This window comes from Delphinus delphis, chromosome X (assembly GCF_949987515.2).
Source record: "Delphinus delphis chromosome X, mDelDel1.2, whole genome shotgun sequence".
NCBI classification, from domain to species: domain Eukaryota; kingdom Metazoa; phylum Chordata; class Mammalia; order Artiodactyla; family Delphinidae; genus Delphinus; species Delphinus delphis.
The window spans coordinates 5,466,555-5,492,861 of NC_082704.1; the positions used below are offsets into that span (position 1 = coordinate 5,466,555).

General features: G+C 40.4%; 1 protein-coding gene and 1 long non-coding RNA gene across 12 annotated transcripts in view; one reads left to right on the forward strand and one right to left on the reverse strand.

The window, feature by feature from the left end:
* FMR1 (fragile X messenger ribonucleoprotein 1) overlaps positions 1–16,225 on the reverse strand; it is a 36,712-nt gene extending 20,487 nt beyond the window's left edge. For 10 of the 11 annotated variants that reach the window (XM_060002217.2, XM_060002212.2, XM_060002218.2 and 7 more), the window contains exons 1-5: positions 16,033–16,214; positions 7,545–7,597; positions 3,959–4,052; positions 1,288–1,359; positions 866–1,014 (exon numbers count right to left, since the gene is read on the reverse strand). In XM_060002217.2, coding sequence (XP_059858200.1) covers positions 866–1,014; positions 1,288–1,359; positions 3,959–4,052; positions 7,545–7,597; positions 16,033–16,083 — 419 coding nt within the window. In that variant the 5' untranslated portion in view covers positions 16,084–16,214. Of the gene's footprint in view, positions 1–865; positions 1,015–1,287; positions 1,360–3,958; positions 4,053–7,544; positions 7,598–16,032 lie in introns of all 11 variants that reach the window. The other variant, XM_060002210.2, reaches the window with a different exon arrangement.
* A 278-nt stretch (positions 16,226–16,503) lies between these two features.
* LOC132418510 (uncharacterized) lies at positions 16,504–22,628 on the forward strand. The gene is made up of 3 exons (XR_009518005.1): positions 16,504–16,831; positions 20,456–20,575; positions 22,562–22,628. It is a non-coding gene; the product is annotated as an uncharacterized lncRNA (long non-coding RNA).
* Positions 22,629–26,307: the final 3,679 nt, after the last annotated feature.

Here is a 26,307-nt window from a genome sequence, read left to right on the forward strand (position 1 = left end):
AGGAAAAAACCAGTTATGTTCTTAGGGGATTACTGGTGGTCTTAGATGACCAGAGGTGACATCTTTAGGGGAACTACTCTCCCCTGCAGGCTTCCTGATTTCAGTTACATATGGTAGGTCACTAATTTTCTTGAGTCAACTGTTGAACACTTTTGGGGATAGCTACAGGATACTCAATTTTGTTTTGCTGTTTCTTTTCTAAAGAAAAAGTACTGACCAACTTAAGGGAGAGAAGGAAATGTGTAAGAATCAGAAGGCACAAACATACATATGCAATCTCTATAATCAAGAAGCAGGATTTCTGTGTATTGTGAAATACAGGTTACTGTTTATCTAAGGTATGACATGTCCAAATCAAACTTAATATACGCCCTTGATGAAATCTTTAAAAAGGAATTTCTTCTCTAAAAGGTCTTTAAGCATTACTTCAGATCAAGGATTATAAGAGAGATGACCTTTCGAAGCTTCTTTAAGCTCTACTTGTTACATATTTATCTGAAAATACTAGCTAAAAGGGAAAAAACCTGGACAAATCTCCATTGCCTAGAAATTGATCTGTGACTTAGGACAGAATATCTGTATTAACCAGTTTCAAAATCTTAAAATTCTATGAACAATGTGTATTTTAGAAAACAAATGTACATTAGCCATGTATGTAACCAAGTAAGTTTAAACAAGTGGAATGTTGGCTTGATTATATAACTGGAAAAAGCTAAATATGTTTTTTTCACTACTTTTGCAAACCATTTTTTGCCAAAGTTCACTGAATTTAAAAATTGATTTCTATTATTTGAAAACTTATATTCTTTTAAATTAATTGCATAGCACCTCTAAGTTCTCAGCCTTTTCTTGCATACCAACTTACATTTGTCGTAAGTCTTCTGGCACGTCCAGTTTGATTTTATGGAAAGTATCTTTTGTGGCAGGTTTGTTGGGATTAACTGATCGTAAACGTTCAATTGTGACAATTTCATTGTATGTAGCATCACATGCTGCATATTCTATCACATAAAACTGTGAGAAATAAATGAAAGTCATTCCTGGTCACAGCGTTTAAAGTAAGAACAAGAAGCTATACCTATTCAGTTGTTTTTCAATTCTCTAGAGGAAAAAAAACTATTTGATCAACTAACAAACACACGAAATATACTGAACATGTAAACATTTAAATAAAATGCTCAAGTTAGATATTACTTTCAAATAGAAATCCAGACTGAAATGTAGTATACCTGGCTTTAGAAAAGGGAAATCGCGTAAGAAAAAAAATTTAAATAGGCATTTTCCTACCTCACCCTTTATCATCCTCACTTTAGCTAACCACCAACAGCAAGGCTCTTTTTCATTTGCTCTGGAATAAACCTACACAAAAATTACAACATAGAATATTTCATGATTAACATCATTCAGAAATCTATAAATTATCAGACATCAAGGAAAATTTCTTAAAATGACCTTAGGTGTCTTTCAAGCCCATAAGCTGTAGACTTTAAGCCAGATTGCACCCCTACTTCTAGACATAGACACACACTCAGAAACTACCTGATTACCTGGGAGAGTCCTGTAAAAAGTGCTTTCCTATTTCTCTATGCTGCCTCAGTAATAATCAGTAATCTGAATATGAATGCTCAAGAAAAGATGACCATTCATAAACCTGGGCATACTTTCCTTGGGTACTTTGAGAGCTAAGAAAATGTATCTAAAAAATGTAAAGATAGATTTGTTTTTGTTTTACTCTAATAAGCAAATAACAAATTGGAAGTTACTGACCCTGGCCTACTTCCTGGCTGCATGGTCACTGAATGGGTAAGGCCGCTGACTACTCAGCTCACTAAGGATACCACCTGGCATTCACGTATCCTGGGAACTAAACGGACAGATCCTTGGTCACTCTCTGGTCTCCTGTCCCCTCTCCACTAAAATGGACAACTCCACGCTGGCAATCCTCTGGATACCACGTTCCTGCTCTCACACACTGTGGATCAGTTCTTCTAAACTGATCTCTCTGGCGACCACTTCACAGTTCACTTATGATGTGCAGCACGGAACCTTTTGTGAAGACACTAGCAAATCAAGGTTAATAGGAAAAGAGACACATGGAGAGAGAGAAAGAAATACTCAGAAGCAGAAAGACAACACAGGGAGGACGAGGAGGATGGGGAGGAGAGGACAGGAGAGAAGACCGGCAACTCAAGGCTCTGACTCTCGTCTCCCTTTTACTACTGAAGTTAATAGTTACACAACACAGAGATGAAATACAACTGAACTCAACCTCCTTTCCCTCTTGCCCCCAACACTTCCTCTCACCTCTGCTCTAGCCAGAGAAATAACCTCAGTTATTTGTTAATTGTTATGTAACACAATGAGGTCATCCTGGCAACTGTGGTTCATTGGTTCCCATCTGTTGTGTGACTAGGTTGGGAAAAAAGTCCCCTCTATTCATCACTATTATGAGCATTCGTGGTACAGACAGACCAAAAGACCTAAGTTAATGGTTATACAATACAGTGACTCAGTACAACTTGATTTAACCTACATTTCTCTCTTGTGACCATCAATTCCTTTCAGCTCTGCGCTAGCTAGAGCAACAACCTCAGTTAGTGAGGTCACTGTAGCAACAGCATCTCACTGGTTACCACCTGTCATGTGACTCAGTTGAGAGGGGAAAAAAAGAAAAAACAGTCCCCTTTATCCATCCAAACACTATTATGAGGCCTTCTGATATAGACAAACCAAAAGTCCTGGTCCTTGACTTCAGGAAGCTCGTAGTCTCCTGGGGAAAGTGAACAGCTAAAGGTCCTCAAGTACAGACACTGTTTGTGCTCCCTACTGGGATCCGTCACAAAACCAAGCCCAGTTCCTTTCACCTAGTAAGTACTGAGTACATTTTTGGTAAATAAATAGCACTTTATTCTATTTCCACTATAAAGCTGTAGAGAAAAGAACACAGGCCTGGACATCCAGAGACCTTCTCTGAGCACTCTCTAAAATAGCACTCCTGCCCCTACATCACCTTTCATCCTCTTTTTCTCTTCCTAGGACTTACAACTGCCATAATATTAGCTATCCTCACTAGAATGTGACCTTGTCAAGGCTGGGGCCTCTTCTGTTTCACTGACCATCTGTACCTAGCACAGGAAATAAGAATTCAAGGACCTAGTACACCTTACCTGACCTGTACAAATGGATTCTTAGCTGCTTCCATCATACCACAAATGCTCATGAAATTCAACTGTTAACAAGGCATTGTGGAGAAGAGAAGAAGCTTAAAATGGAGTACATGAACAGGGAGGAAGAAAAGGATACTATATAGACCAACTACAACATAAAGCAGACTCCAAGTGCCTTAAGTGTCACAACAATCTTCAGCGGCTAGAGAAATCACAAATATAATGTTTTTGTCAATGTGCTACATCTCCATAGCACTTTTTGGTCAGACGTCAATGGCACATAAGCAGTTGGTTCATAGCATCTCCTGTGAAAAGATGTTTTACCTGTATGTGTATATACTAAAACTCGCAGATGAGTTCTTACAAATATCCCAGGAGGATTTTCTGCTACTTAAAGCAAGCCTAGGATGCTGCTCTATCGTTAAGGAATGATTTTTTCCTAACCCATTTTACTTAGAACGGGGACACAGTTGTAAACTAACAATATATTATTCAAACAAAAGATTCAGAGAATGAGGGAAGGGGGAAAAGAAATACTAGTGGGCAAAGGAAATCAGTGGTGACTTTCAAAGCTGCACCCTGAGTGCTGCTCGGGCAGCCACACTTAAGCATCCATAATGTATTATTTCCAATCATTATTAAGATGGAGCAGTCAAAAGCACACATACATCAGAGCTATAATTCTCAATGCAGATTGAAAAGTGTTAAAGACAAGGGATACAAAAGGCACAGGCAAATTAAATGCTCCCCCTTCTTCAGTGCTTAATAACTTGATGGCAGGGGAAACTTACCTCAACTTCATCGCTTTCATTTATATCTTTATTATAACCTACAGGTGGTGGGAATCTCACATCATGGAATGGAATCTGCCTCTCTGGCTGCCAGCTGCAAATAAGCAAATGCAATTATTTAACATGTTTTTTGGTTTAATGGAAACAATGACCATGCTGCCATCAACTTTTGGTTAAGTGTGACCCTTTGGTTTTCTAGTTTAAAGAAGCAAATGCTTTAAAACTGTCAGTGTTCTGCTGAGTGGGGCATAAGGGCAATATAGACACATTTCAACAAACTCTGCATGCAGCACAGCAGCCTTGTAGTTCTAGTTGGAATATTTCTCTAAACACAATAGATCAACATTACAATTTTCCAAACAAGTCTTTCTTCCAATAATTTCAACCTCTAAGAGTTCTAAACTTAGGGCCACAACAGCAATTTCCTTTGATGCTTAAATACGTTAGTATCAGTAAGTGTTAGTAACGTCATCACCATACTTCCACTTGCAAAGGAATTGTAACCACATTCCGATGACCACAGAAACTGGTCCTAAGTGCCCTCTAATTCCCAAGCAAAATGGGGCAGTCAGCACATTAGCAATTCACAACTCACTTTTCCCCCTTTAAATTTTAGATCCCGCGAGGTGGTCAGTTCTTGCCATGGATAGCTGGCTGCTGATCAGTATGGCGTACCAGCAATGCACTGGCCTGGTGGGGTCTCCTAAACCACAGAAACCCGATGGAGACAGCCTACAGGAGTTCAGTAAGTTGCCTATGTTTTTTAATTTAAAGTTATGTGGAACAATTTTGAAAAACACCAAATTATTCTTTTATATCTACAATGATATAGAGTATTAAAAGATAAACTTTGCAGAAACACTGGAGGATCCAACTGCTAGAGCAGTCATTTCTGGGTTTTCTGCTAAAGGGCTCTCTAAGTAAAATCCTATTGAGAAAAGTGCTTTTTTTTTTTTTTTTTTTAAGAAGAGCTATTATATAAGATAGCACAGTAGGTAAGTCAGAATTTGTGGAAATATGATTAGGGCCTATATTACACTGAACCCCTTTTCTGTATTATTATACACCCTTGAAAACTCTGAAACTTAAAAAAAATTGTCTTTAGGGAATTCCCTGGTGGTCCAGTGGTTAGGACTTGGTGCTCTCACTGCCAGGGCCCCGAGTTCAATCCCTGGTCAGGGAACTAAGATCCCACAAGCTGTGCAACGTGGCCAAACAAACAAAAAAAAGTCTTTACTTCAGAAAAACTTTTTAATATACTTACTGAATTCAATGACTTAACATGTTAAAGATTCACTGCTAAATTTGATTTGTAAAGCATATAATAATAAAGTTTCTTCATTCCAAAGAATTATTTTGTCTTAAGTATAGAGATAAAAATCAAATTTTTTATTCAAAAAATATGAAATATGGAAGGCAAAAAGAAAGCATCTAAAATAATGTGGTATTATAGGAGTTTCTTTATGATTGAAAGGAAAGAAAGGGTAAATATAGTCTGAAGTTTTACAAAACATCAGGTTTGTTTTTTGTTTGTTTTAAAAAACCCAGAAAAACAAAAAGGAAACGCAAGGAAAGTACTACTTTGGTAGGGACCTATCAAATCCTGGTGACATGCTCAAACCCAGTGTTGAATCTCATACATACTACACAAACACAAGGAAAAAGTTGATCTATTTCAAATTCCCAGGATGACAGCTAGAAGAGAAACTTGTACACAGCTACGGTACGGCAGACAATTAGGAGGTCCATAGAAAGAATAATTTTAAGTTTACAGTAGAAATCTGGTTGAAAACAAATGAGAACTGATCTATCACTGTATAAACAAATACAGATACATTCTTGAATGCACAGAGGAAATAAGTGTTTGCTTAATACCTTAGATTAAGGACTATAGGAGAAACTAAAAGAGTAGCAAATAAAGATAACTCTCCCTTTATGGGAAACAGTGTTTACCTAGTGATGGAAACAAGCAGATAAGAGTATAAGTACAAGAAAAAAAATTACTCTCCAAGTTATCAAAGATACCTCTGTTAGAGGTGTGATGCTGTTATCTAGTGTATAATGCATGGATAATCACGCAGAGGCACATTCTGGAACTTTTGGCTCTATGTATTCAGAGAAAGGTATTCTATTATCCAAACTTGTATTTGGGACCAAGACTATTTGTCTGGAGCTGAGAATTGGGCTGGATACTCTAAATCCTTTTATCTGTCTCCCTAAATGCGTTTTAGGCATCCGAGAAAACTACAGTTGACCCTTGAATAACTCGGAGGTTAGGGATGCTGACCCTCTGTGCAGTCAAAAATGCACGGATAACTTATAGTCAGCTCTCCGTAGCCACAGTTCCTCCATATCTGTGGTTTGCATCACGGATTTAACCAACCCTGGATCGTGCACTACTGTAGTATTTACTACTGAAAAAAATCCACATATAAGTGGTCCTACACAGTTCAAACTCATGTTGTTCAAGGGTCAACTGTACTTTGCCCTGTTGGCAGCTACAAGATTCTGCTAACATTCTAATTATAGCACGTCTGGGTCAGATACTGTATTTTAACAGATTTATTGAGATATAATTCACATAACCATATAAGCATCCACTGAAGTGTATGTACAAGTCAATGGGTTTAAGTATATTCCCAGATATGTGCAACCATTACCAGTCAATTTTAGAAAATTTTCATCACTTCAAAAAGAAATCCCATACTCTTTAGCTACGGTTCTCCATCCCCCACCAGCCACTAAGCAACCACTAATTTATTTCTTCTCTCTGTAGACTTGCAATCTGCTTTTGATACACTATTAATTTCTCTTGGTAAATAAAAGCCAAACATTATAATTGTTGGCCAGACTTCAGAGTTCAGTAAAATCCTAAGATCATGACCACATCTATACTCCGGTTAAGGAGGTTATATGTACTTTATATTCTTGAATGGCTACTCTGAAAATAGCCGTTATTAGCATTAAAAAAATTTAGTCAAGAGACCTGTCTCCCCCAATAAAATGCTAACATCTATACTATTGATGCCTTTGTATAGCTAATGTTCCTAGGCCTCTAGGTATTTTTATTTACTCACCTAGCAGAAGAAAGCAGAAACGATCAGTTACTGCTATTAATGATTATAAACATATGAAACAGATAAAAATGTTAATGGGCAAACAATTATTTCCAATAAAATATACCAGATGACTAAAACCATCAATTTTAGATTTAACATTACAAAACTCACATCAACTTTCCCAGTACCCATGAATCCATTCATTTTCATCTTTTAACATTTACAAATATTCCTATTCAAACCCTCAGTTACTAATACAGAAGAATCTGGTTTCTTTCTTCACATTCAAGGGGACTGAGATGTAAGGATCAAGATTATACAAAAGGGATCTCTGAGGTCATTAGCAGGAACAGTCATTCCATTGGTTTAATATTGAGTTGTTCACGAACTTCCTGGTCAGTAACATGAAGATCCATTCCTGAAAAACACTCAAACTACACTTGAATTTTTTAAAATGAGGAGTAAAAGGAAAAATTAGCATAAAATATTAAAGAACCTAAATATTAAAATTATATCAAGACACTTACTTGTTTTCAAATGCCACTGTTATTGAATCTTCATGAACATCTTTTACAAATGCCTATAAGAAAAAAAACACCAGTTAAATTAACTTCTAAGCTTAAACATCATTTTTGTTTTCAGTTACACTTTACAGATACCAAACATTTTATGTTTAACAGAATGAAGCTTCAAGTGAAAGTTTGTCAGTTTGTGAGGATCACTCATTCATGAGTCACATCTATATTTAGATACCTACTATGTGCTAGGCCCTAGGAATACTCATTAGTTAAAATAAAACACAAAGAATTGCTCCAGAGTTCAGCATCTCATAGGACAAAGACAGACAAGTAAATTGAAAATTACAATGCAAAGCTGAAGGTATACTTCAGGCTAGAAGTACTGGAAACTAAGAAACTTGTTCCAGAGCTATATACCAGTCAGTGTAGATCTGTTGTAACCTATCTTTTTCTCCTTAATACAATTTTAGGAGAATACAATAGTAAATAACTAAATATAATCTCAAATCTATATATGCACAAGTACACTAAGTTCTCTTTAAAAGCAATGTGCTGCTAATACCACTAAAAGTCCAATTACCAGAGTTTAATTAAATTCTCAATCTCGCAGGCACTTGGCAAAAAAGAAATAGTAATATAAAGTACAGAGGTTTAAATCTTTTAAATCTGATGACGCAATTGCTAATAATCTGCAGAAGGACATAACAAAAGTAATAGCTAACTAATTATCAAGAATTCTTTAATCAGCATGCTGTCCGTAATTCTATAAAATTAAGTTTTTAATAGGTGCAGGAAAGGAGGTTTTGTTTTTGTTTTGACAATTAGAGGAGTAGGATAAAGCATAAAGAAACCCAAGGGGCTTTATATCTTAATTCATTTTAAAATGGCTTTAGAGATTAAAGCTTCTTACTCCAGTGTGTTCTGTACATGTTTCTGTCCTTTCGTGGTTTCTCCCTGTCTGCAGGATTATGGTTAAACTCCTCTGCCTGAAAAAGGCCCTTTGTGACCTGGCCCCACTGCTCACCACTCCAAGCTTCATCTTTCACATCCTTGTAGGCTGTGATCCAGCAGTGCTAAACTACTTGGGCCTCTCTGTACATGCTGCTGTTCCTTCTTTCCTATTGTCCTTCCCCTCTTTTCACCTAGCTATCTCCTACTGGTCTTTTACAATTCAGTTCAGATGTCAGCTGCTATGGGAAAACCCAGAAGACTAAGTTAAATTCTATCCTCTACATACTTATAGCATCTTCTGAGTATCCTCACCATAAACTTATCCCACTATAGTCTTTTGCCCATTTTCCTACCAACAGTAAGTTTCCTGAGGGTGGGTGATATAGGCCTTTTATTTACTGTTGAACTTCAGAGTACCTATTAAGGGTTCAATGAATAGTTGTTATCATGGATCATTGCCTAAGGGGTTCCTATCCTAGCCTTGGAGGAAAGGTATGCGGGTGGTGGGGTGGTAGTATGTTGGTCAGGAAAGACAAACAGAAGAGGACGAGGTTCCTATCCAACTTAGGGAGTGGAGGATGGGGAGGCCCAGCAGGCCTAATGCGCAGCAGGAGCAAAGGCTTAGACCTGGAGCAACAGCTTGGGGTGCGGTAGAAGTAAATCCTTTGTGGACAAGGAAGCCAAGACAATTCAATGGGGAAAAAAGAACACTGTTTTCAACAAATGGAGCTGGGACAACTGGATATCCACATGCAAAAGAATAAATGCAAAGCTATGCTAGAAGACAGTTTCCTTGTATGATCAAGGTGGACTACAATGGAATCTAGGTGTTCTGCGATACTCAAAATGGCTAAATTATTATTTCTAAATTAAGCATGTATGTGTATCTTTATAGTTGCTGGTTTAAAGTGGGGGGGGGGGAAATCCACATTTTCTTCCTATCATTTTGATCTTGCTTACTTTTCCTTAGCCATATTTAAATCACACCCATTCTCTTCAGAGTATTTCAAGAACTCTAGTTTAATACTGACCATGATATTTTAGAATATACTAGATTTTATAAGGGCGCATGCCCCCAGTGCTCTCAGGGGTTTGCCTATTACTTCAGCAACAGAAAGGCTTGATTTTGAGTTAAAGTTGGAGGAATTCGACGTTTAGTTTTATAAAGTAAGTCCCACAAATTACGGAGAAAGGAAAAACAGACCCCCACCCCACCCCAACTTCTCCCTTGTGTTTACATGATGGCGAATACCAAATTAACAATCTGCTTTTTGAGGGTGGGACTCCTATTAGGAGCTAATCCCTTATTTACCCAAAAATGTCTTTGCTCTGTCTCCATCCTCGCCTAAAATTTTATGTTTGCATGCCTTGGCAGTAACTAGTATTAGTTCTTTACTGTATATTATATGCTGAAAATGTTAAGTCCTTTAGTCAGCTAAGAGAACCTTGTTACAGCTGGGTGAAGAACTGTTCTCACTAAATCAGGTACCTTTCCAATACTACTGCCCTTGTCTAAAACCGTGCTGTTGCTCACCATAGAAGCTGCTGGTCATATGTACATATTTCGATTTAATTAGGTACAATTAAATAAAATTAAAAATCAGTCTGAGTCACACTTGCCACACTTCAAGTGCTCAAAAGCCACACAGGGCTCAGTACCTACTGCAGAGGACAGCGCAGGTAGAGACCACTTCCATCATCACAGAAAGTTCCACTGGATAGCACTGATTTAAAACATTTACAAATGTTGGGGACTTTTCAAATCCATCTTGAAAGCACTCTAAAAGTTAGTCTCATTACTTCATTGCTCTATTTTAATTTATTTCTATTTGCCAAAGAGTTATTGTATAGTTTAATCACACTCATTCACCACATTTGCCTATTTCCTAAAATTAAACGTCCCTTCAAAGGAGGAAGATCTGCAACTGTGTGACTACTAAAAACCAAAAAAACAAAAAACAAAAAAAAAGCTTCCAAGTTTTCAAAGACACTAAAAGCAATTCTGGATGTAGAGTGTCAAAAATGGTTTGAGTAATCATCACAGCTTACGGCGGCCACCGCCTCGAGTTAATGAGGCTTACCTGTATATGGATGTTGGCGTGACTGTTCCCAAACCAGTCATTTTTAGCCACTGTTTGCATATTACGTGAATACAGAAGGCATGGAATACCTTCTTGTTGCTGCTGTAATAAGGGGAATAAAAGAAACTCAGAGGTTGCAAAGGTCTCCTCTGACTCCTGAGGCCTTTTGCTAAAATTCCAACAAAGGTCCCGTCTTTCTGCTTCTCATCATACTTTCTCCAATAACCCTCCTTTTCGGCCCTGCCCCTGACTTACCCCAACACTCATACCCTTCCCTTCCCTGGCCACCCCAGAGCATTATCACCTCACCCACCAACAACTATGGAAAACTATGTTTTGTTGTGCTCTCTACCTATCTACATCTAGCAAAGTTGATGAGAAGATAGGTTCAGCGGATTCCTGAGGGGTTGGTTACCAAAGAAGGCAACTGAATAGGTTTGAATGAATACAAGAAGGGAGCTGCATGGGACTGGATGAGAGCTAGGGCTCTTACAAGGGTCAGTAAACTTAGTGGTTAAGAGTTTTGCTGTGAATGAGAGATAGGTTCAAAACCTTGGATCTAAGACATAACAGCTGTGGGACTCTCCAAGAAATGGTCTCTGGTCCTCAGATGCCTTGTCTGTGTAAGTAAGGAATGGATACAGGGGAACTGGACTTGCCTCCTAAAGCTGTTGTGAATAATGAAATCACACATGTCTAGTGCCTAGCATGATGGCTGGCACATAGTTGGCACTAAATAAATGAGAGGTAAAGCAGAGAGGGGCATATTTTATAAAAGATGCAGAACCATAAACACTCCTGCATCTGAGAAAGTTACATCTCAACAAAAGCACACTTAAAAAAAGATTTAAAAATTAGGATAGAAAGAGAAAAGGCTGTTTTCTCAAAGATACTAAATACTAATAGGTTATTTAGACTTTCAGAAGAAAAAGTGATGAAAATCTTTGGGGTTTGAGAAAGGTGCTAAAAGTGCAGTTAAAGACACAGTGGGACTTCCCTGGTGGGGCAGTGGTTAAGAATCTGCCTGCCAATGCAGGGGACACAGGTTCAATCCCTGGTCCGGGAAGATCCCACATGCCGCGGAGCAACTAGCCTGTGCACCCCAACTACTGAGCCTGCACTCTAGAGCCCACGAACCACAACTGCTGAGCCTATGCGCCACAACTACTGAAGCCCACATGCCTAGAGCCCGTGCTCCCCAACAAGAGAAGCCACCGCAATGAGAAGCCCACACACAGCAATGAAGAGTAGAGAAGGCCCGTGTGCAGCAATAAAGACCCAACACACCAAAAATAAACAAATAAATGAAAAAAAGAAAGGAAAAAAAAAGACAGACACAGGCTCCTTATCAGGGGGAATAAACAGAAAATCAAAAAATCATTATGGGATCCCCCACCTGGCAACTGGGCCAAAGAGGCAATCATAAAATCATACTAACCAAAGTGTGTAATGACTAGAGATATCTAAGTCAAACATTACATCACCGGGATTGCTGAAACTAAAAGAAAGTCTGTCCTTATTTGGGTGAAGTCTTACTCTCCCACTATACCTCACACCTTAGATTGTACAGAGAAATTTCAATGTAAGCCCCTGACCACCAATGAACACAACTACTACATTATCACTGAAGACAGCACATGTAGTGCATTGATAATTCTCATTAGAGAAAACTTAAAAGCATTGCAAAATATCCCTCCTAAAGAAAATCTGTAGGAGATAGACAATAAGGACATATGAAATGTGATAAAATACGATTCAAACCCAAGGCTTCACATATAAAGCAAGTTATTGCTTCGCCGCCCTTTGAATGTGGGAACTAACAATGTATGAGAATGAACAATGGGAAGGGAAAAGTACAATAAACCTCATCAACAATTCTTCCAACCACAGTGCATGACTAGGAATACTCGCCTTCACTTGGGCATTTACCACAAATTCTGAGAAAAATGCATCCTTTCTGGTTCACCTTGACGCAAAGACAACACACAGGTATAGAGAGAATAGTATTAAATGAGTTATTAATTTTCCTGTGTGTAGGTATTCTAACTTTTGAATGCTTCAGTTCTTATGTGTTCCCAATGTAACAAAAGCAAACTTCATAGGAGCATTAAAGATTCCTAACTTTATCTTTCATTAATAGGCATTCATATGAAGAATTACAGTGTAATGTGTCAAGGTGCAAGAGTTAATAAAAAGGAAGCTAATACATAAGCTCAATATTTTGTGATGTCTTTGTGTCAATGGTAATATCCTTGCAACTGTACTTACAAAATAATGCTAAGGCATTATTACAGTAAAAAATACAAAGTTACAATGAAATTTACAAAAATGGGTGGGAAATCCAATCCAATTCATTTCTTTAAGCTAAATTTCATCATTTCAGGAAGGCAGATTACCTGATCTCAAAGCCCAGATCTGACCCTTACTAGCTCTGACACTTAGTAGTAACTCACTTACCTCATCTCTCTGTACATCTACGTCCGCATCTATAAACTGGAAATAACAATGGTAACTCAGGGTTGTGGGAGGTGATTAAACAAATTAAGAGAGGTAAAGCACCTAGAACCCTGCCTGGCACCTCAAGAGCTCTCAGCACCTGTTAACAGTTAAAAGCACGATTGTAGTCATCTCAGGAAGCACATTCCCATAGTGGGCAGGAATCAGAAAGCCAGTTCTTATACCACTGAATTTTACATTTAATGAATAATTTGGAGGTTTTCAGAGTGTGTGAGTATGAAGTTGGAAAATGCTCAACTCAAAAGGGGAGTACTGATGCTTCCATAAAGATACTAAACACTAAAAAGGTTATTTAGACTGGGAAGAAAAAAACATGTGGTTGACCTGAACAATTTACTTCCTTGAAGTACAGAAGACTTCAGAGAAAATGTGAAGAAAATTTTCATTACATGACTTTTTCTAAGTCAAAGAAATACCTAAGCACAAAAGTAGTGGCTCTGACAGTTACTAAATCCAACTTTCGAGTTTTTAAGAAAAAACACCAGAGGGAAAAATAGAAATGAGCTGTTACAATCTTAGGGTTTAGGTTTCATGGTTCTGGTAATTCTGAATCCTAAGTTTGAGTTAATTTTTTAGAGGAAAAAACCCAACTGTTCCCAGCATATACTCTACCCAGTTTATACTGCAAATTTGGACCATGTGCTCAGAAGATGGAGAACTCTACCTTACAATATTATTGGTGGTTCTGTTAGGCAAATCAAAGTCTGAATTCAATTATACTGAAGCTGTTTGAGTTGTTTAGTTCTTTAAGCCTTTTCAATCAATCCGATGAACCCAGGTTCCCAATTTTTTCATAAATGTAACATTTCTCCATAATAGTTCATTTTTTATTCATCTTTATTTCCCATCTTTTCTGCCCATCCCACTGGACAAGTAACTCAGTTTACTTTTGCTTTACTTTTATAACTCACATCAATATTGAGCCTTATAAGAATTTAAACCTTTGTCATTATAGAAACTATTTTTCTACCAATACAGACCATTTGAGGTTTTCTGAAAAACAAAACCTTAACTAAATAAACATAACAGCAATTTCTCTGCACACGTTTGTTCATGTTTAATATTTCCCCTCAAGGAACTAAGGGACAACCCATTCCTTTTATTCACCTTCAAATTAAGCAACTTCGTTAAAAACAAAAATAGGGGGAGATTAAGAGCAGAGATAGAGGGTCTTTCTTATATTCCAATCAGTTTGCAAGCAAAATCACAGAAGCAAATCACAGGTTGCTCGAACAGAACAATATATCCTTCAAGACCACGATGTACTACTTGCCCTCTGTAGCAAGCAAACTCCACTAAAAGACAGTAAGAGTGGCATCTCATCTAAGCTAATATCCCAGATCTATTAGAATACCGCTCAACCATTAGCCCCTGCTCATATTTATTACAGCTAGTGCCCCAAATCTAGTGAGTAAAACTACCAATCTAGGAAGCAGAACGATTCTACACAAACTAACCAGCAGAATTATGGATCACTGAAAAAAATGCAACCAGAATTTTGACTGCATCATTTTGCTAAAAGTATGGAACAGTTTACATACTTTACTCATTCATTAAATATATTGATCTCCAAAATCTCCATAAAATTGGTAAACACATATATAGTTAAGTCAATGTTTATTTTCCTATATACCTCGTTTGAAACGTTTATGTAATCCTATATAGATTTAAGAATTGCATTTGGACAATGGCAATATTTAATTCCCATGCTTCCTTCTATATGCACCTTCTGTCGCCAAGATACTGTAGTAAGGTGGGACATTACTTACAGAAGTTATAGAGAGACATTCAAGAGGAAATGAGAACTTATAGACTGCTAGATCTACAGCAAGTATGGACCAAGAGACGCACTACCGACATAGGAAAATATTTTTAAGCCTCCTTTTGAAAATGTAAGATATTAGTAAGGTCTGCAATGGTGTAACTTAAAAAAAGAAAAGCCTGCAGCAAAACCATGCATGCCTATTTAAAACCTCAACAATACAGTTCACTGCAACATTACACAGAGGAGATAGTCAAGCCCTTGGAGCACAGAACAATTATTTCCACTCACTTAAAAAAATTCCCCAATAATGATAATTTCCTGAAGTTTCATGGCATATATCCAGGCCTTTGGAGGGTTAATTTTTTTTCTTAAGTAGCAGAGCTGCCAATGTTTTTAGACGCTGAAGCATCTGTATTCCTGAATTTGCCCACATTTATAACAAGGGAGGAGGGGCCACGAATATTCAAGATTACCAACTTCTTTAAACCATTACTCGGATATGTCTGGGTCTTCCTGAAACTTTTGAATCTAAAATCTTTTCTGAAATCCACAAAGAAAGATCACTAATAATCAGTTGCCATTGTGATTTGGTACCGACTACAGTTTCTTACTACTCTTTCTTCACACCGCTCGCCCAGAACAGTGGAGCTCTCCGAAGTCCCAATGCTGGACAGGAAAAGAGAAGCCAAAGGAGATGGCAAACCCTCTTTGCAAGGCAGGAGGCGGCTTGACGGAAGCGCCCCCTGCTCCTCGGCAACTACCCACACGTCAGGCCCGGATCCCACTGGGAGAGGATATTTAAGAAAACAGAAATAAGCCGTCACCGTCACTTCGCGCGGATACCGGCCCTTCCCGCCCGGATCTCCTACCTGCCGTCGGCCCTCGCCCATCCCCAGCTCTCCCTGCCGGGGCTCGGTCCCCGAAAGGGCACCCTCTTTTCCTTGCCCGCTTCTCATTCCGACAGGCGCCGGGGCCTCATACAGGAGAGGCAGCGGGGCTCAAGGGGCTTCCTACAGGCCCGAAGTCCGGTCCTTCCTTCCCTCCCAAACAACATCCCGCCGAGCGCGCCCTGGCCCCGGGCGCGGCGTTTGGGAAGAGGGCCCCAGGCCTGCCTCCGGCCGAGGCTAAGAAGAAAAGGGAGGGAAAGAAGGGCGAAGATGGGGCCTGCCCTGGAGTCAAGTACCTTGTAGAAAGCGCCATTGGAGCCCCGCACTTCCACCACCAGCTCCTCCATCTTCTCGTCCGCCCTGCTCGCTCCGGGAGCCCGCCCCTGAGAGGTGGGCTGCGGGCGCTCGAGGCCCAGCCGCCGCTGCCGCCGCGCTGCTGCACGCCCCCCGGCAGCGGCGCCGCAGTCACCGCCGCCGCCTGCGCTCGCCGTCGGCTAACCACCCGCTCTGAGGCGGCCCCTCACCGGAAGTGAAACCGAAACGGAGCCGAGCGCCTGACTGAGGCCGAAAGCTCCGGCCGCTCCGCGTGTAAACAGTGAAACCGCATCACATGACCGACGCCGCCTCTTCCCCCAGGGTTCGGCCCCTCGGCCCCGCCCTCCTTCCCCTCGCGGGCCCAGAAGCGCGCGCCTGCGCGCTGCTGGGCAAGCACCGGGGGCCGGGCCTAACGTAAGGCGCGCGGGCTCGGCGTGCGCGGGCTCGGCGGCGGGCGGGAAGGCGGGAAGGGCGGAGACAGGTCGCACCGCTTCGCGTCGCCTGGCGAGGACCAGAGCGCCCGTTCCTTTAGCGGGGGCAAGCCGAGGCGTGGGAAAGGGCCTCCCGTAGCAAACTAGAGTGTTCACTTATCCAAGTCCGGGCTGGCTTAGGTTGGAGGTGTTTTTGTTTTTGTTTTTTTAAAGTGGGGCAGAGCCTAATTGAGCTGGAGGTGGAGTGGGGGACAAGAATGAAGTTGAAGAATTAGATTGAAGAAGACTTTGAACTAGTGACAGTGGCAACCGCGGTGACTCAGGCTTGTGTGACCCTTAGAGGCTGAAGGTGAGAGTAACGCCCTCCCTTCCCCAAGAGATTTTGGGCCGTCCTGTGGATGCATTCTGTGTCCTCGGAGGGGCAGTGGAGTGTGTCAGGACCTCTGGAAGTGTTAGTCCTTCCACAGACCCAGCACTGACCCACATACTTCCCTTTTCTCGATTCAGTTTCATACTTTTACTTGACATACGTAAAAAAGAAAATGTGTTAAACACTTGTTAATTTCTTTACAGTTTATTTCCCTACTATTTCACGCCTACTGTATGCCCACCGTGCCCCAGAGGCGACCTGTCTACAAGGGCCTGTGCACCTGTTTTCTTGCAGCTCTTTCCCTTTACCCTCCATAGTACAGCAAACCCCAGTTCTTTCTCATTCCTGCTTCTGCATCCTGCTTGTATCCACCTTGACCTAGGTTTCCTTTGGAAGGCTTGTATTCAACTGAGAAGTTTATTGAGCCCCTACTATATGCCAGACACCGTACTGAGTGCTAGTGAGACATAGGTCAGAGCTGGGAAATGACTCCAGCTGGAATGTGACCAGTGAGAGTTAACTGGCAGCACAGAGTTGGTGGAGGCGGGTTGAACCGCCCCAGGCAGGTGCCCCAGAATGCGAGGCATCCTTGGGCCTCCAGTTCCCTTCCCACCCCACTCCTAGCCAGAGCAGCAGCATTGCTGCTGGTGGAACTCCAGCATGAAAGCCTCAGATCAAGGGCCACATTCCTTGAGGCCATGGTAAACAGGGATGATCTATTGAACTAGGGTTTCTGGAGTAGTCACAAGATGCAAAGATTCCAAGGAGGCTGAAAGAGAATCTCACCAGTTGGCTGCATGGAAGCAGAGCAGAGCATGAGCTTTAACCCCAGTGTAGTAAAGGGGGACAGATTGATTAGAATGGTTATACCTTCCATGTGTAGGGTGTTGTTCAAATATTCAAATAGTACCAGCTCTTCATAACCACTACAAGCTGCACTAAACCTGGTGGTGTTCCCTGAACCGCTGATGCACTTTCATGCCTTCATGTCTCCCCATGCTTCTTGGCCCCCTGAAATATTCTTCTCATTAGGGTTATTGGCTGGATTCCCATTAGCTTGTTATTTGTATCTCAGGTGCAGAGAGTTAACTTTGCTCCTCAATTCTCAGCACATTGTCATCATCAGTCCCTGCAAGGCCCCTCTCTTATTTATATTATTTTACATTGTTTAAATTATTTGTCCTCGTCTTTCTCAATACCCACTCTCATTCTTCTTCTAGACACAAGCTGCAATATGTTTGATATAGATCCTTGATCATTTAAGACATGCGGTGTTTTGTGTACGCCTTTTACATTTACAAAGATGGTGCTGGGCTGTAAATCTCTATTTCCCACTGTTTTCACTCAACACTGTGTTCTTGAGCTATATCCACATTGCTGTGATTTCCCTAGTGATGGGCGTCTAGGTTACTGCCAACTCCCTGATGTCACACTGTGGTGAAAATCCTTGTGAATGTCTTTACAAACCTTTGCAAGAATTTCTTTTGTGCTCTTAAAGAACTTTGTACACACCTCCTGCTTCCTCACCATACTGCTTGGCATATAGCAGGGACTTGGTAAATGTTGAATACGTCACCCATGATGCTTAATATACTAGCATCACTTATTTATATTTCTGTTTTCCTCGTTGGACTGTTAGTTCCTTACAGGCAGGAAAGACGTCTTATTTATCTTTGTGTCCCTGGCACATTCAAAGTGGTTGATTTTAGGAAATGTTGGATGAATGAATGCATGCCTATCCTCACTACCTGTATGTGCTATGATTTCGTCTTTGCCCACTTAACTCTGAGTCTCAGCTCAGCTGAATTCAGACACAGGCTCAGCCCCGCTCATCAGCTTGTTCCTCCCACATTCTTCTCTCTCTCTCTCTCTCACTGGCAACCCCTTCTTCAGGGTGGTTGCTTAGGCCTAAAACTCGGTCATTTTGACCTTCTCTTTCTCTCACACGTTGAATCCATCAACAAATCCTTTCAGAGTCCACAATCTATTTCTCACCACTTGTGCTGCTAAAACCATGTCCACGTCCCGATCCTCTTTTACCTGGATTATTGTAACAATTTCACTGGTTTCCCTGCAGCCACTCTTATCCTCTGTCTATTCTCAACACAGAGACAGACCCTATTCAGGTGTCAATCAAGTCACTCTGCTATTCAAAACCTTCCAACTGTACCCTAAATGCCTCAGGGTAAAGGCCAAAGTCCTTATTAATTCTGGCCTCAGTGCCCTTCACCCACTGGCCTCTGTTATCTCCTTGATCTCACCTTCTACCTCCTCCCTTCACTCCATTCCAGCCATACTGGCTTCTTTGCTGTTTCTTGAAAACATCAGGTAAGTTCTGTCTCCTATCACTAGAATATAAGCTCAGTGAGAACAGAGATTTTTGTTTCTTTTATCCACTGCTTGTCCCCAGTGCCTACCACAGTGTTTGGAACATAGCAGGTGCCTACTGATTTATGAAATGAATGAATAAATGAATGAATATGTGTTGAGGATGCAGCTTGGGTCAAATCTGTTCCCGTGCTTATATTTATCCGATATTGGAATGATGCTTCAGCACCTCTAGACTTGCCTTGGCCCCTAGCTTCCATTAAATTGTTGCCTGTTGTCTTTGCATTGATTTATTCTGTGTTATTTCCTGCTCCTTCGAAATTTGAGCCCTTTGAATCTTTTTCATGCCTCAATCCCAGCTAAAGTGCCCTTTGCCCTTTCCAACTCTAGAAATCCTATGGGCCCGCTTGGAGCCAGCTAAAACCTCACTTCTTTCATGACACGTTCTCTGACAATCTCACTTCACTTTGACGTCTCCTTTGAACTAGATATTAGAAAAAAAATTAAATAATAGTCTTTATGTTTTAGAACAGTTTTAGACTCACAGGAATATCAAGCAGATAGTAGACAGTTCGCACATCAGTTCCCTGGTATCTCCCTCCCAGTTTCCTCTATTGTTCACATCTTGCATTACTGTGGTTTATTTGCTATCATTGATGAGCCAAATTGATATATTTTATTAGCCAAAGTCCATACATTAGTTTACATTAAGGTTCACTCTTTGTGTTGTATAGTGTATGGGTCTTGACAAATGCATAATGTCATGCACCCCCCCATTATAGTATCGTATAGAATAGTTCCACCACCCTAAAAATTCCCTGGGCTCCACCTATTTATTCATCAGCTCGACCCCCTAACCCTAGGCAACCACTGATCTTTTTACTATCTCCATAGATTTGCCTTTTCCAGAATGTCATAGAATTGGAATCATCCAGTATGGGGCCTTTTCACATTGGTTTCTTTCACTTAGCAATAGCATTTAAGGTTCCTCCATGTCTTTTCATGGTTTGATAGCTCATTTCTTGTCAGGGAAGAATGATATTCTATTGTCTGGATGTATCACAGCTTATTTATCCATTCGCCTACAGAAAGACATCTTGATTGCTTCCAAGTTTGGGCAATTACGAATGGAGCTGCTATAAGCATCCATGTGCAGGTTTTTGTATGGACGTAAGTGTTCACCTCATATGGGTAAATACCTAGGAGTGTGATCTCTGGATCCCATGGTAAGAGTATGTTTAGTTTTCTAAGAAACCGCCAAACTGTCTTCCACAGTGGCTGGACCATTTTGCACTCCCACCAGCGATGAATGAGAGTTCCTGTTGCTCCACAGCCTCGCCAGCCCAACCCAACTTTTGGTGCTGTCAGTGTTCTGGATGTTGGCCATTCTAACAGGTGTGCAGTGGCATCTCGTTGTTTTAATTCGCAATTCCCTAATGACTTATGATGCTGAACATCTTTTCATATGCTTATTGCCATCTGTATATATTCTTTGAGAAGGTCTCTGTTCAGATCTTTTGCCCATTTTGAAATTGGGTTGTTTTCTTATTGGTGAGTATTGATAGTCCTTTGTATATTTTGGATACCAGCTCTTTATCAGATTGTGTTTTGCAAATATTTTCTCCCAGTCTGTGGCTTGTCTTTTCATTCACCTAACAGTCTTTCACAGAGTAGAGGTTTTTAATTAAAAAGTCCAGCTTAATCAGTTTTTTTCTTTCATGGATCATGCTTTTGGTATTGTACCCCAAAAGTCATCACCAAACCTAAGTTCACCTAGATCTTCTCCCTTGTCATCTTCTAGAAGTTTATAGTTTTGTGTTTTACATTTACGTCTGTGATCCATTTTGAGTTAATTTTTGTGAAATGTATAAGGTCTGTGTCTAGACTTATTTATTTTATTTTTTATATGCATAAAATAAAATGCATATGGATGTCTAATCATTCTTAGGTCTTCTTTGATTTCTGTCTTCAAGGTTTTGTAGTGTTCCTCATATAGATACTGTACATATTTTATAAGATTTATGCCTAAGTATCTCATTTTTTTTGGTGCTCCTGTAAGTGGTGTTGTATTTTTAATTTCAAATTCCAATTGTTCATTGCTGGTATATAAATCTCCCTCTAACCACTGCTTTTGCTGTATCCCATAAATTTTGATAAATTGTATTTTTTTAATTTAGTTCAAAATTTCTCTTGAAACTTCTCCTTTTACCCATGTGTTATTTAGAGGTGTGTTGTTTAATCTCCAAATATTTGGGGATTTCACAATCATCTTTCAGTTGTTGATTTCTAGTTTAATTCCATTGTGGTCTGAGAGAAGACATTGTATGATTTCTACTATTTCAAATTTGTTATGGTATGTTTTATGGACCATTCTTGGTGAATGTTCCATGTGAACTTGAGAAGAATGTGTATCCTACTGTTGGCTGAAATAGTCTATAGCTGTCAATTAGATCAAATAGATTGATGGATCTGTTCAGTTCAACTATATCCTTACTGATTTTCTGCCTGCTCAATCTATCAGTTACTGACAGAAGGGTGTTGAAATCTCCAAATATAACAATGGATCTATTTCTCCTTGTAGAGCTGTCAGCTTTTGCCTCACATATGTTGACACTCTTGTTGGCTGCGTATACATTAAGAAATTTTATGTCTTCTTGGAGAATTGACTTCTTTATCATTATGTAATGCTCTTCTTTATCTCTGATAATGTTCCTTGCTCTGAAGCCTGCTTTATCTGAAATTAACATAGATAATCCAGCTTTCCTTTGATTCGTGTTAGCATGGTATATATCTCTTCACCCCTTTACTTTTAATCTAGTTGTGTCTTTTATTTATTTATTTATTTATTTATTTTTGGCTGTGTTGGGTGTTAGTTGCAGCATGCGGGATCTTTTCGTTGTGGCGCATGGGCTCTCTGTTGCGATGCACGGGCTTCTCTCTAGTTGTGGCGCGTGGGCTCCAGAGCTCATGGGCTCAGTAGTTGTGGCTCATGGGCTCTCTAGTTGTGGCATGCAGGCTCAGTAGTTGCGGCGCATGGGCTTAATTGCCCCATGGCATGTGGGATCCTAGTTCCCCAACCAGGGCTCGAACCCGTGTCCCCTGCATTGGAAGATGGATTCTTAACCACTGGACCACCAGAGAAGTCCCCCTAGCTGTGTCATTATATTTAAAGTGAGGTTTAATGTATAGTTGTATCTTCTTTTTAAATCCACTTTGTTAGTCTCCATCTTTTAATTCATGTATTTAGACCATTCACATTTAAAGTGATTATTCATATAGTTGCATTAATATACCATTTTGTAACTCTTCTATTCATTGCACTTGTTCTTTTTTTTTTTGCGGTATGTGGGCCTCTCACCGTTGTGGCGTCTCCTGTTGCAGAGCACAGACTCTGGACGCGCAGGCCCAGCAGCCATGGCTCACGGACCCAGCCACTCCGCGGCACGTGGGATCTTCCCGGATCGGGGCACAAACCTGTGTGCCCTGCATTGGCAGGCGGATTCTCAACCACTGCGCCACCAGGGAAGCCCTGCACTTGTTCTTTTTTAATCTTCCTCTCTTTTTCTGTCTTCTCTGGCTTTAATTGAGCAATTTATATGATGTGTATGTTTTCTTCTCTCTGAGGATATCAGTTTACTTCTTTTAAAAAATTTTCGTGGTTTCCCTAGAATTTGCAATATATATCTACAGCTAATTTAACTTTATTTATTTATGTATTTATTTTTTAATTTTTATTTTCTTTTACATCTTTATTGGGGTATAATTGCTTTACAATGGTGTGTTAGTTTCTGCTTTATAACAAAGTGAATCAGTTATACATATACATATGTTCCCATATCTCTTCCCTCTTGCATCTCCCACCCTCACACCCTCCCTATCCCACCCCTCCAGGCGGTCACAAAGCACCGAGCTGATCTCCCTGTGCTATGCGGCTGCTTCCCACTAGCTATCTATTTTACGTTTGGTAGTGTATATATGGCCACGCCACTCTCTCACATTGTCACAGCTTACCCTTCCCCCTCCCAATTTCCTCAAGTCAATTCTCTAGTAGGTCTGTGTCTTTATTCCTGTCTTACCCCTAGGTTCTTCATGACATTTTTTTCTTAAATTCCATATGTATGTGTTAGCATACGGTATTTGTCTTTCTCTTTCTGACTTACTTCACTCTGTATGACAGAATCTAGGTCCATCCACCGCATTACAAATAGCTCAATTTCATTTATTTTTATGGCTGAGTAATATTCCATTGTATATATGTGCCACATCTTCTTTCTCCATTCATCCGATGATGGACACTTAGGTTGTTTCCATCTCCTGGCTATTGTAAATAGAGCTGCAATGAACATTTTGGTACATGACTCTTTTTGAATTATGGTTTTCTCAGGGTATATGCCCAGTAGTGGGATTGCTGGGTTATATGGTAGTTCTATTTGTAGTTTTTTAGGGAACCTCCATACTGTTCTGCACAGTGGCTGTATCAATTTACATTCCCACCAGCAGTGCAAGAGTGTTCTCTTTTCTCCACACCCTCTCCAGCATTTACTGTTTCTAGATTTTTTGATGATGGCCATTCTGACTGGTGTGAGATGATATCTCATTGTAAGTTTATTTTCAAATAACACTATACTGCTTTATGTGTAGTGCAGGTACTTTATTAAAGAGTATTCCCATTCACTTGTCTCTCCTGCCATTTAATTTCACTTATCCATATACCATAATCACCAATGCATTGTTGCTATTAGTGATTTGAAAAGATAGGTCTATTAGATCAATTAAGATTAAGAGAAAATAAAAGTTTATTTTATCTTCATTTATCCCTTCCCAAAACCCTTCCTTTTTTTAATGGAGATTTGAGTTTCTGACCTGTGTCATTTTCCTTCTCTCTGAAGAACTTTTAACTATTTTTTAAAACATTTCTCTCAATCTTTGGCTGAAAAGGTCTTTATTTCTTCATCACCTTTGAAGGATAATTTCACTGGATACAGGATACTAGTTTTTTCCCCTCTCTTTCAACACTTTAAATATTTTGCTTCATTCTTCTTGCTTGCGTGGTTTCTCATGAGTCCCTGGGCTATGATCTTCAGAAGCACTTCTTAGCTTTTTTTTTCTCCCTTTAGGTGACACAGAAAGGTTAGAGGGGACTACACTGGCTCAGCTTCTCCCCCATGTTAGGAAGGGCTCTGGTAAGGTAATTTCCCTTGGAGGGCAGGCCTTTGTTATGGAGAACACTGGGTGTATTTCAAAATGGTTGTGCTTTCCATCCTCCTGCACACAACAGGGAATTTTTCTCTGAACTTCACTCTGAGAACCTGGAGGGGGGGTGGTACCTGGAGGCAAAACCCTTGAAAATGTAGGCCTTCCCCCAAGATTCGTCCCCCAGGAGTTTTCAACTCTTCAGCTAGTCCACACTCAGCCTCAAGCAATTCATCAAAACCAGCATTTAAGTATTCCTACCAATAATTGGCTCCAGTGGCTTCTGCCTCAGGTAATTAGATCTCTGTTGTGATTATCTATGTTCACCTCTCTCCACATTTGGGGCTGACAGTTTGCCCTGTGACCTCCATTCTCTGGGTCTAAGAAAAGTCATTGCTTTTCTGTTGGCTCAATGTTTTTCTGGTTGTAAGGTTGGGAGTGATAACTTCTAAGCTCTCTACACTTCAGAGCTTGATGTTAAACGTTTGGGTTGGAATTTCTCTTGTAGCTTGGGGTTCAGTGTCAGGACTCGTGTTCATAGCTGAAACATCACCAATAAGCCTGCACAAGTGGAAGTACTAATGCTCAAGGTCAGTTCAAGTATCTACTTCATTAGGAGATAATCACATTATTTTCTCTTTATCCTTTAAGAACAATAAGCATGCGATCTGTGGCAGACTCTGGGTTGGTTAACTCTACTTCCATTCCCAGCCTCATTCTCCCCTGCCTGCCTTTACCCTAGAGGCTGGAAAACCGAAATATGCACGTTTGCAGCCCCCCTGCAGCTAGAGTGGCCACGTGACATATTTCTTTGCAAATAAGATGTAAACGTAAGTTCTTTGGGAAGTTCCTGGGGAAGCTTTTGCTTTTTTGAGAAAGGGGGACAAAGTTGGCTGATGCTGCCTCCTCCTCTGTGATGCCTGCCTTGATTGTGGATGTGATGCCTAGGGAAACCTAGGGAAACCATGAGGGGCTAGCCAAGAGAATCACAGTGGTATCAGTGAACCACTGCCGGCAGCCACCTACCACCAGACTTCTTGTGTGGGAAAAAGAAACCTCTATTTGATTAAGCTTTCCTAAGGTGGGTTTTCTATAACGTGCAACCATATGCACTTCTAACTGATGGACCACCTAACCTATATGGAATCCGAGGTACAAAACCAAGAAATCAGTCTAATAGGTAACCGCTAGGAAAAGCAGGAATAAGTTTGGCTCCAGTGAAAGAGTGATGCTGACACCTACACTGTTCAAAGAATGAAAGGAAGGATTAGTCTTAATGTTGAAATACTGAGGACTAGAGCTTTGCTGATTGCCATTTGTCATATACATAGGTTACATGAGATGTGGGGGGAAGGTTGATTCTGTGTGAGTTCAGTGCCAGTGACCAGTAGCAGAAGAAGGCAATCTTCATGGCGGAGTTGGGGGGGGGTTGTAGCAGTGTCCCAGTGCTGCACACAGGGAAACAATCAAAGGACAGATTGCTCAAGTTTTCTGAATTCCAAAGAAGAGGCTCTTTGTTAGCCAGTCTTCTTGGGCAAGTTACTTGATCTCTGTTCAGTTTCCTTTTGTAAAATGGGGATAATAAATAGAATGCAGCTCATTGGGGCATTGTGAGCATCAAACGAGATAATCTGTGTAAAGAGCTTAACCAGACAATGTGTTGTATCAACGATGTTAAGACTGGATTGTTGGTCTCTACTTGCTTTTGCCATCGCCAGCCACAGACTCACAAACTCCGCCTCGCTCTGCAGGGCAGCATATGCGACTGGCTTATCCTCCTGACATCAACAGAGCACTCCGAGAAGGGCTTTTAATACCAGGGCAGAGAAATGTTTCTAAGCTACAGTGGACCTTGGTTTGATCATTCATTTGGGCTCAACGAGCTGCCAAAGTCAAGTGAACTTTCACCTGAAAGGCAGTAAGCAAAGTCCTTC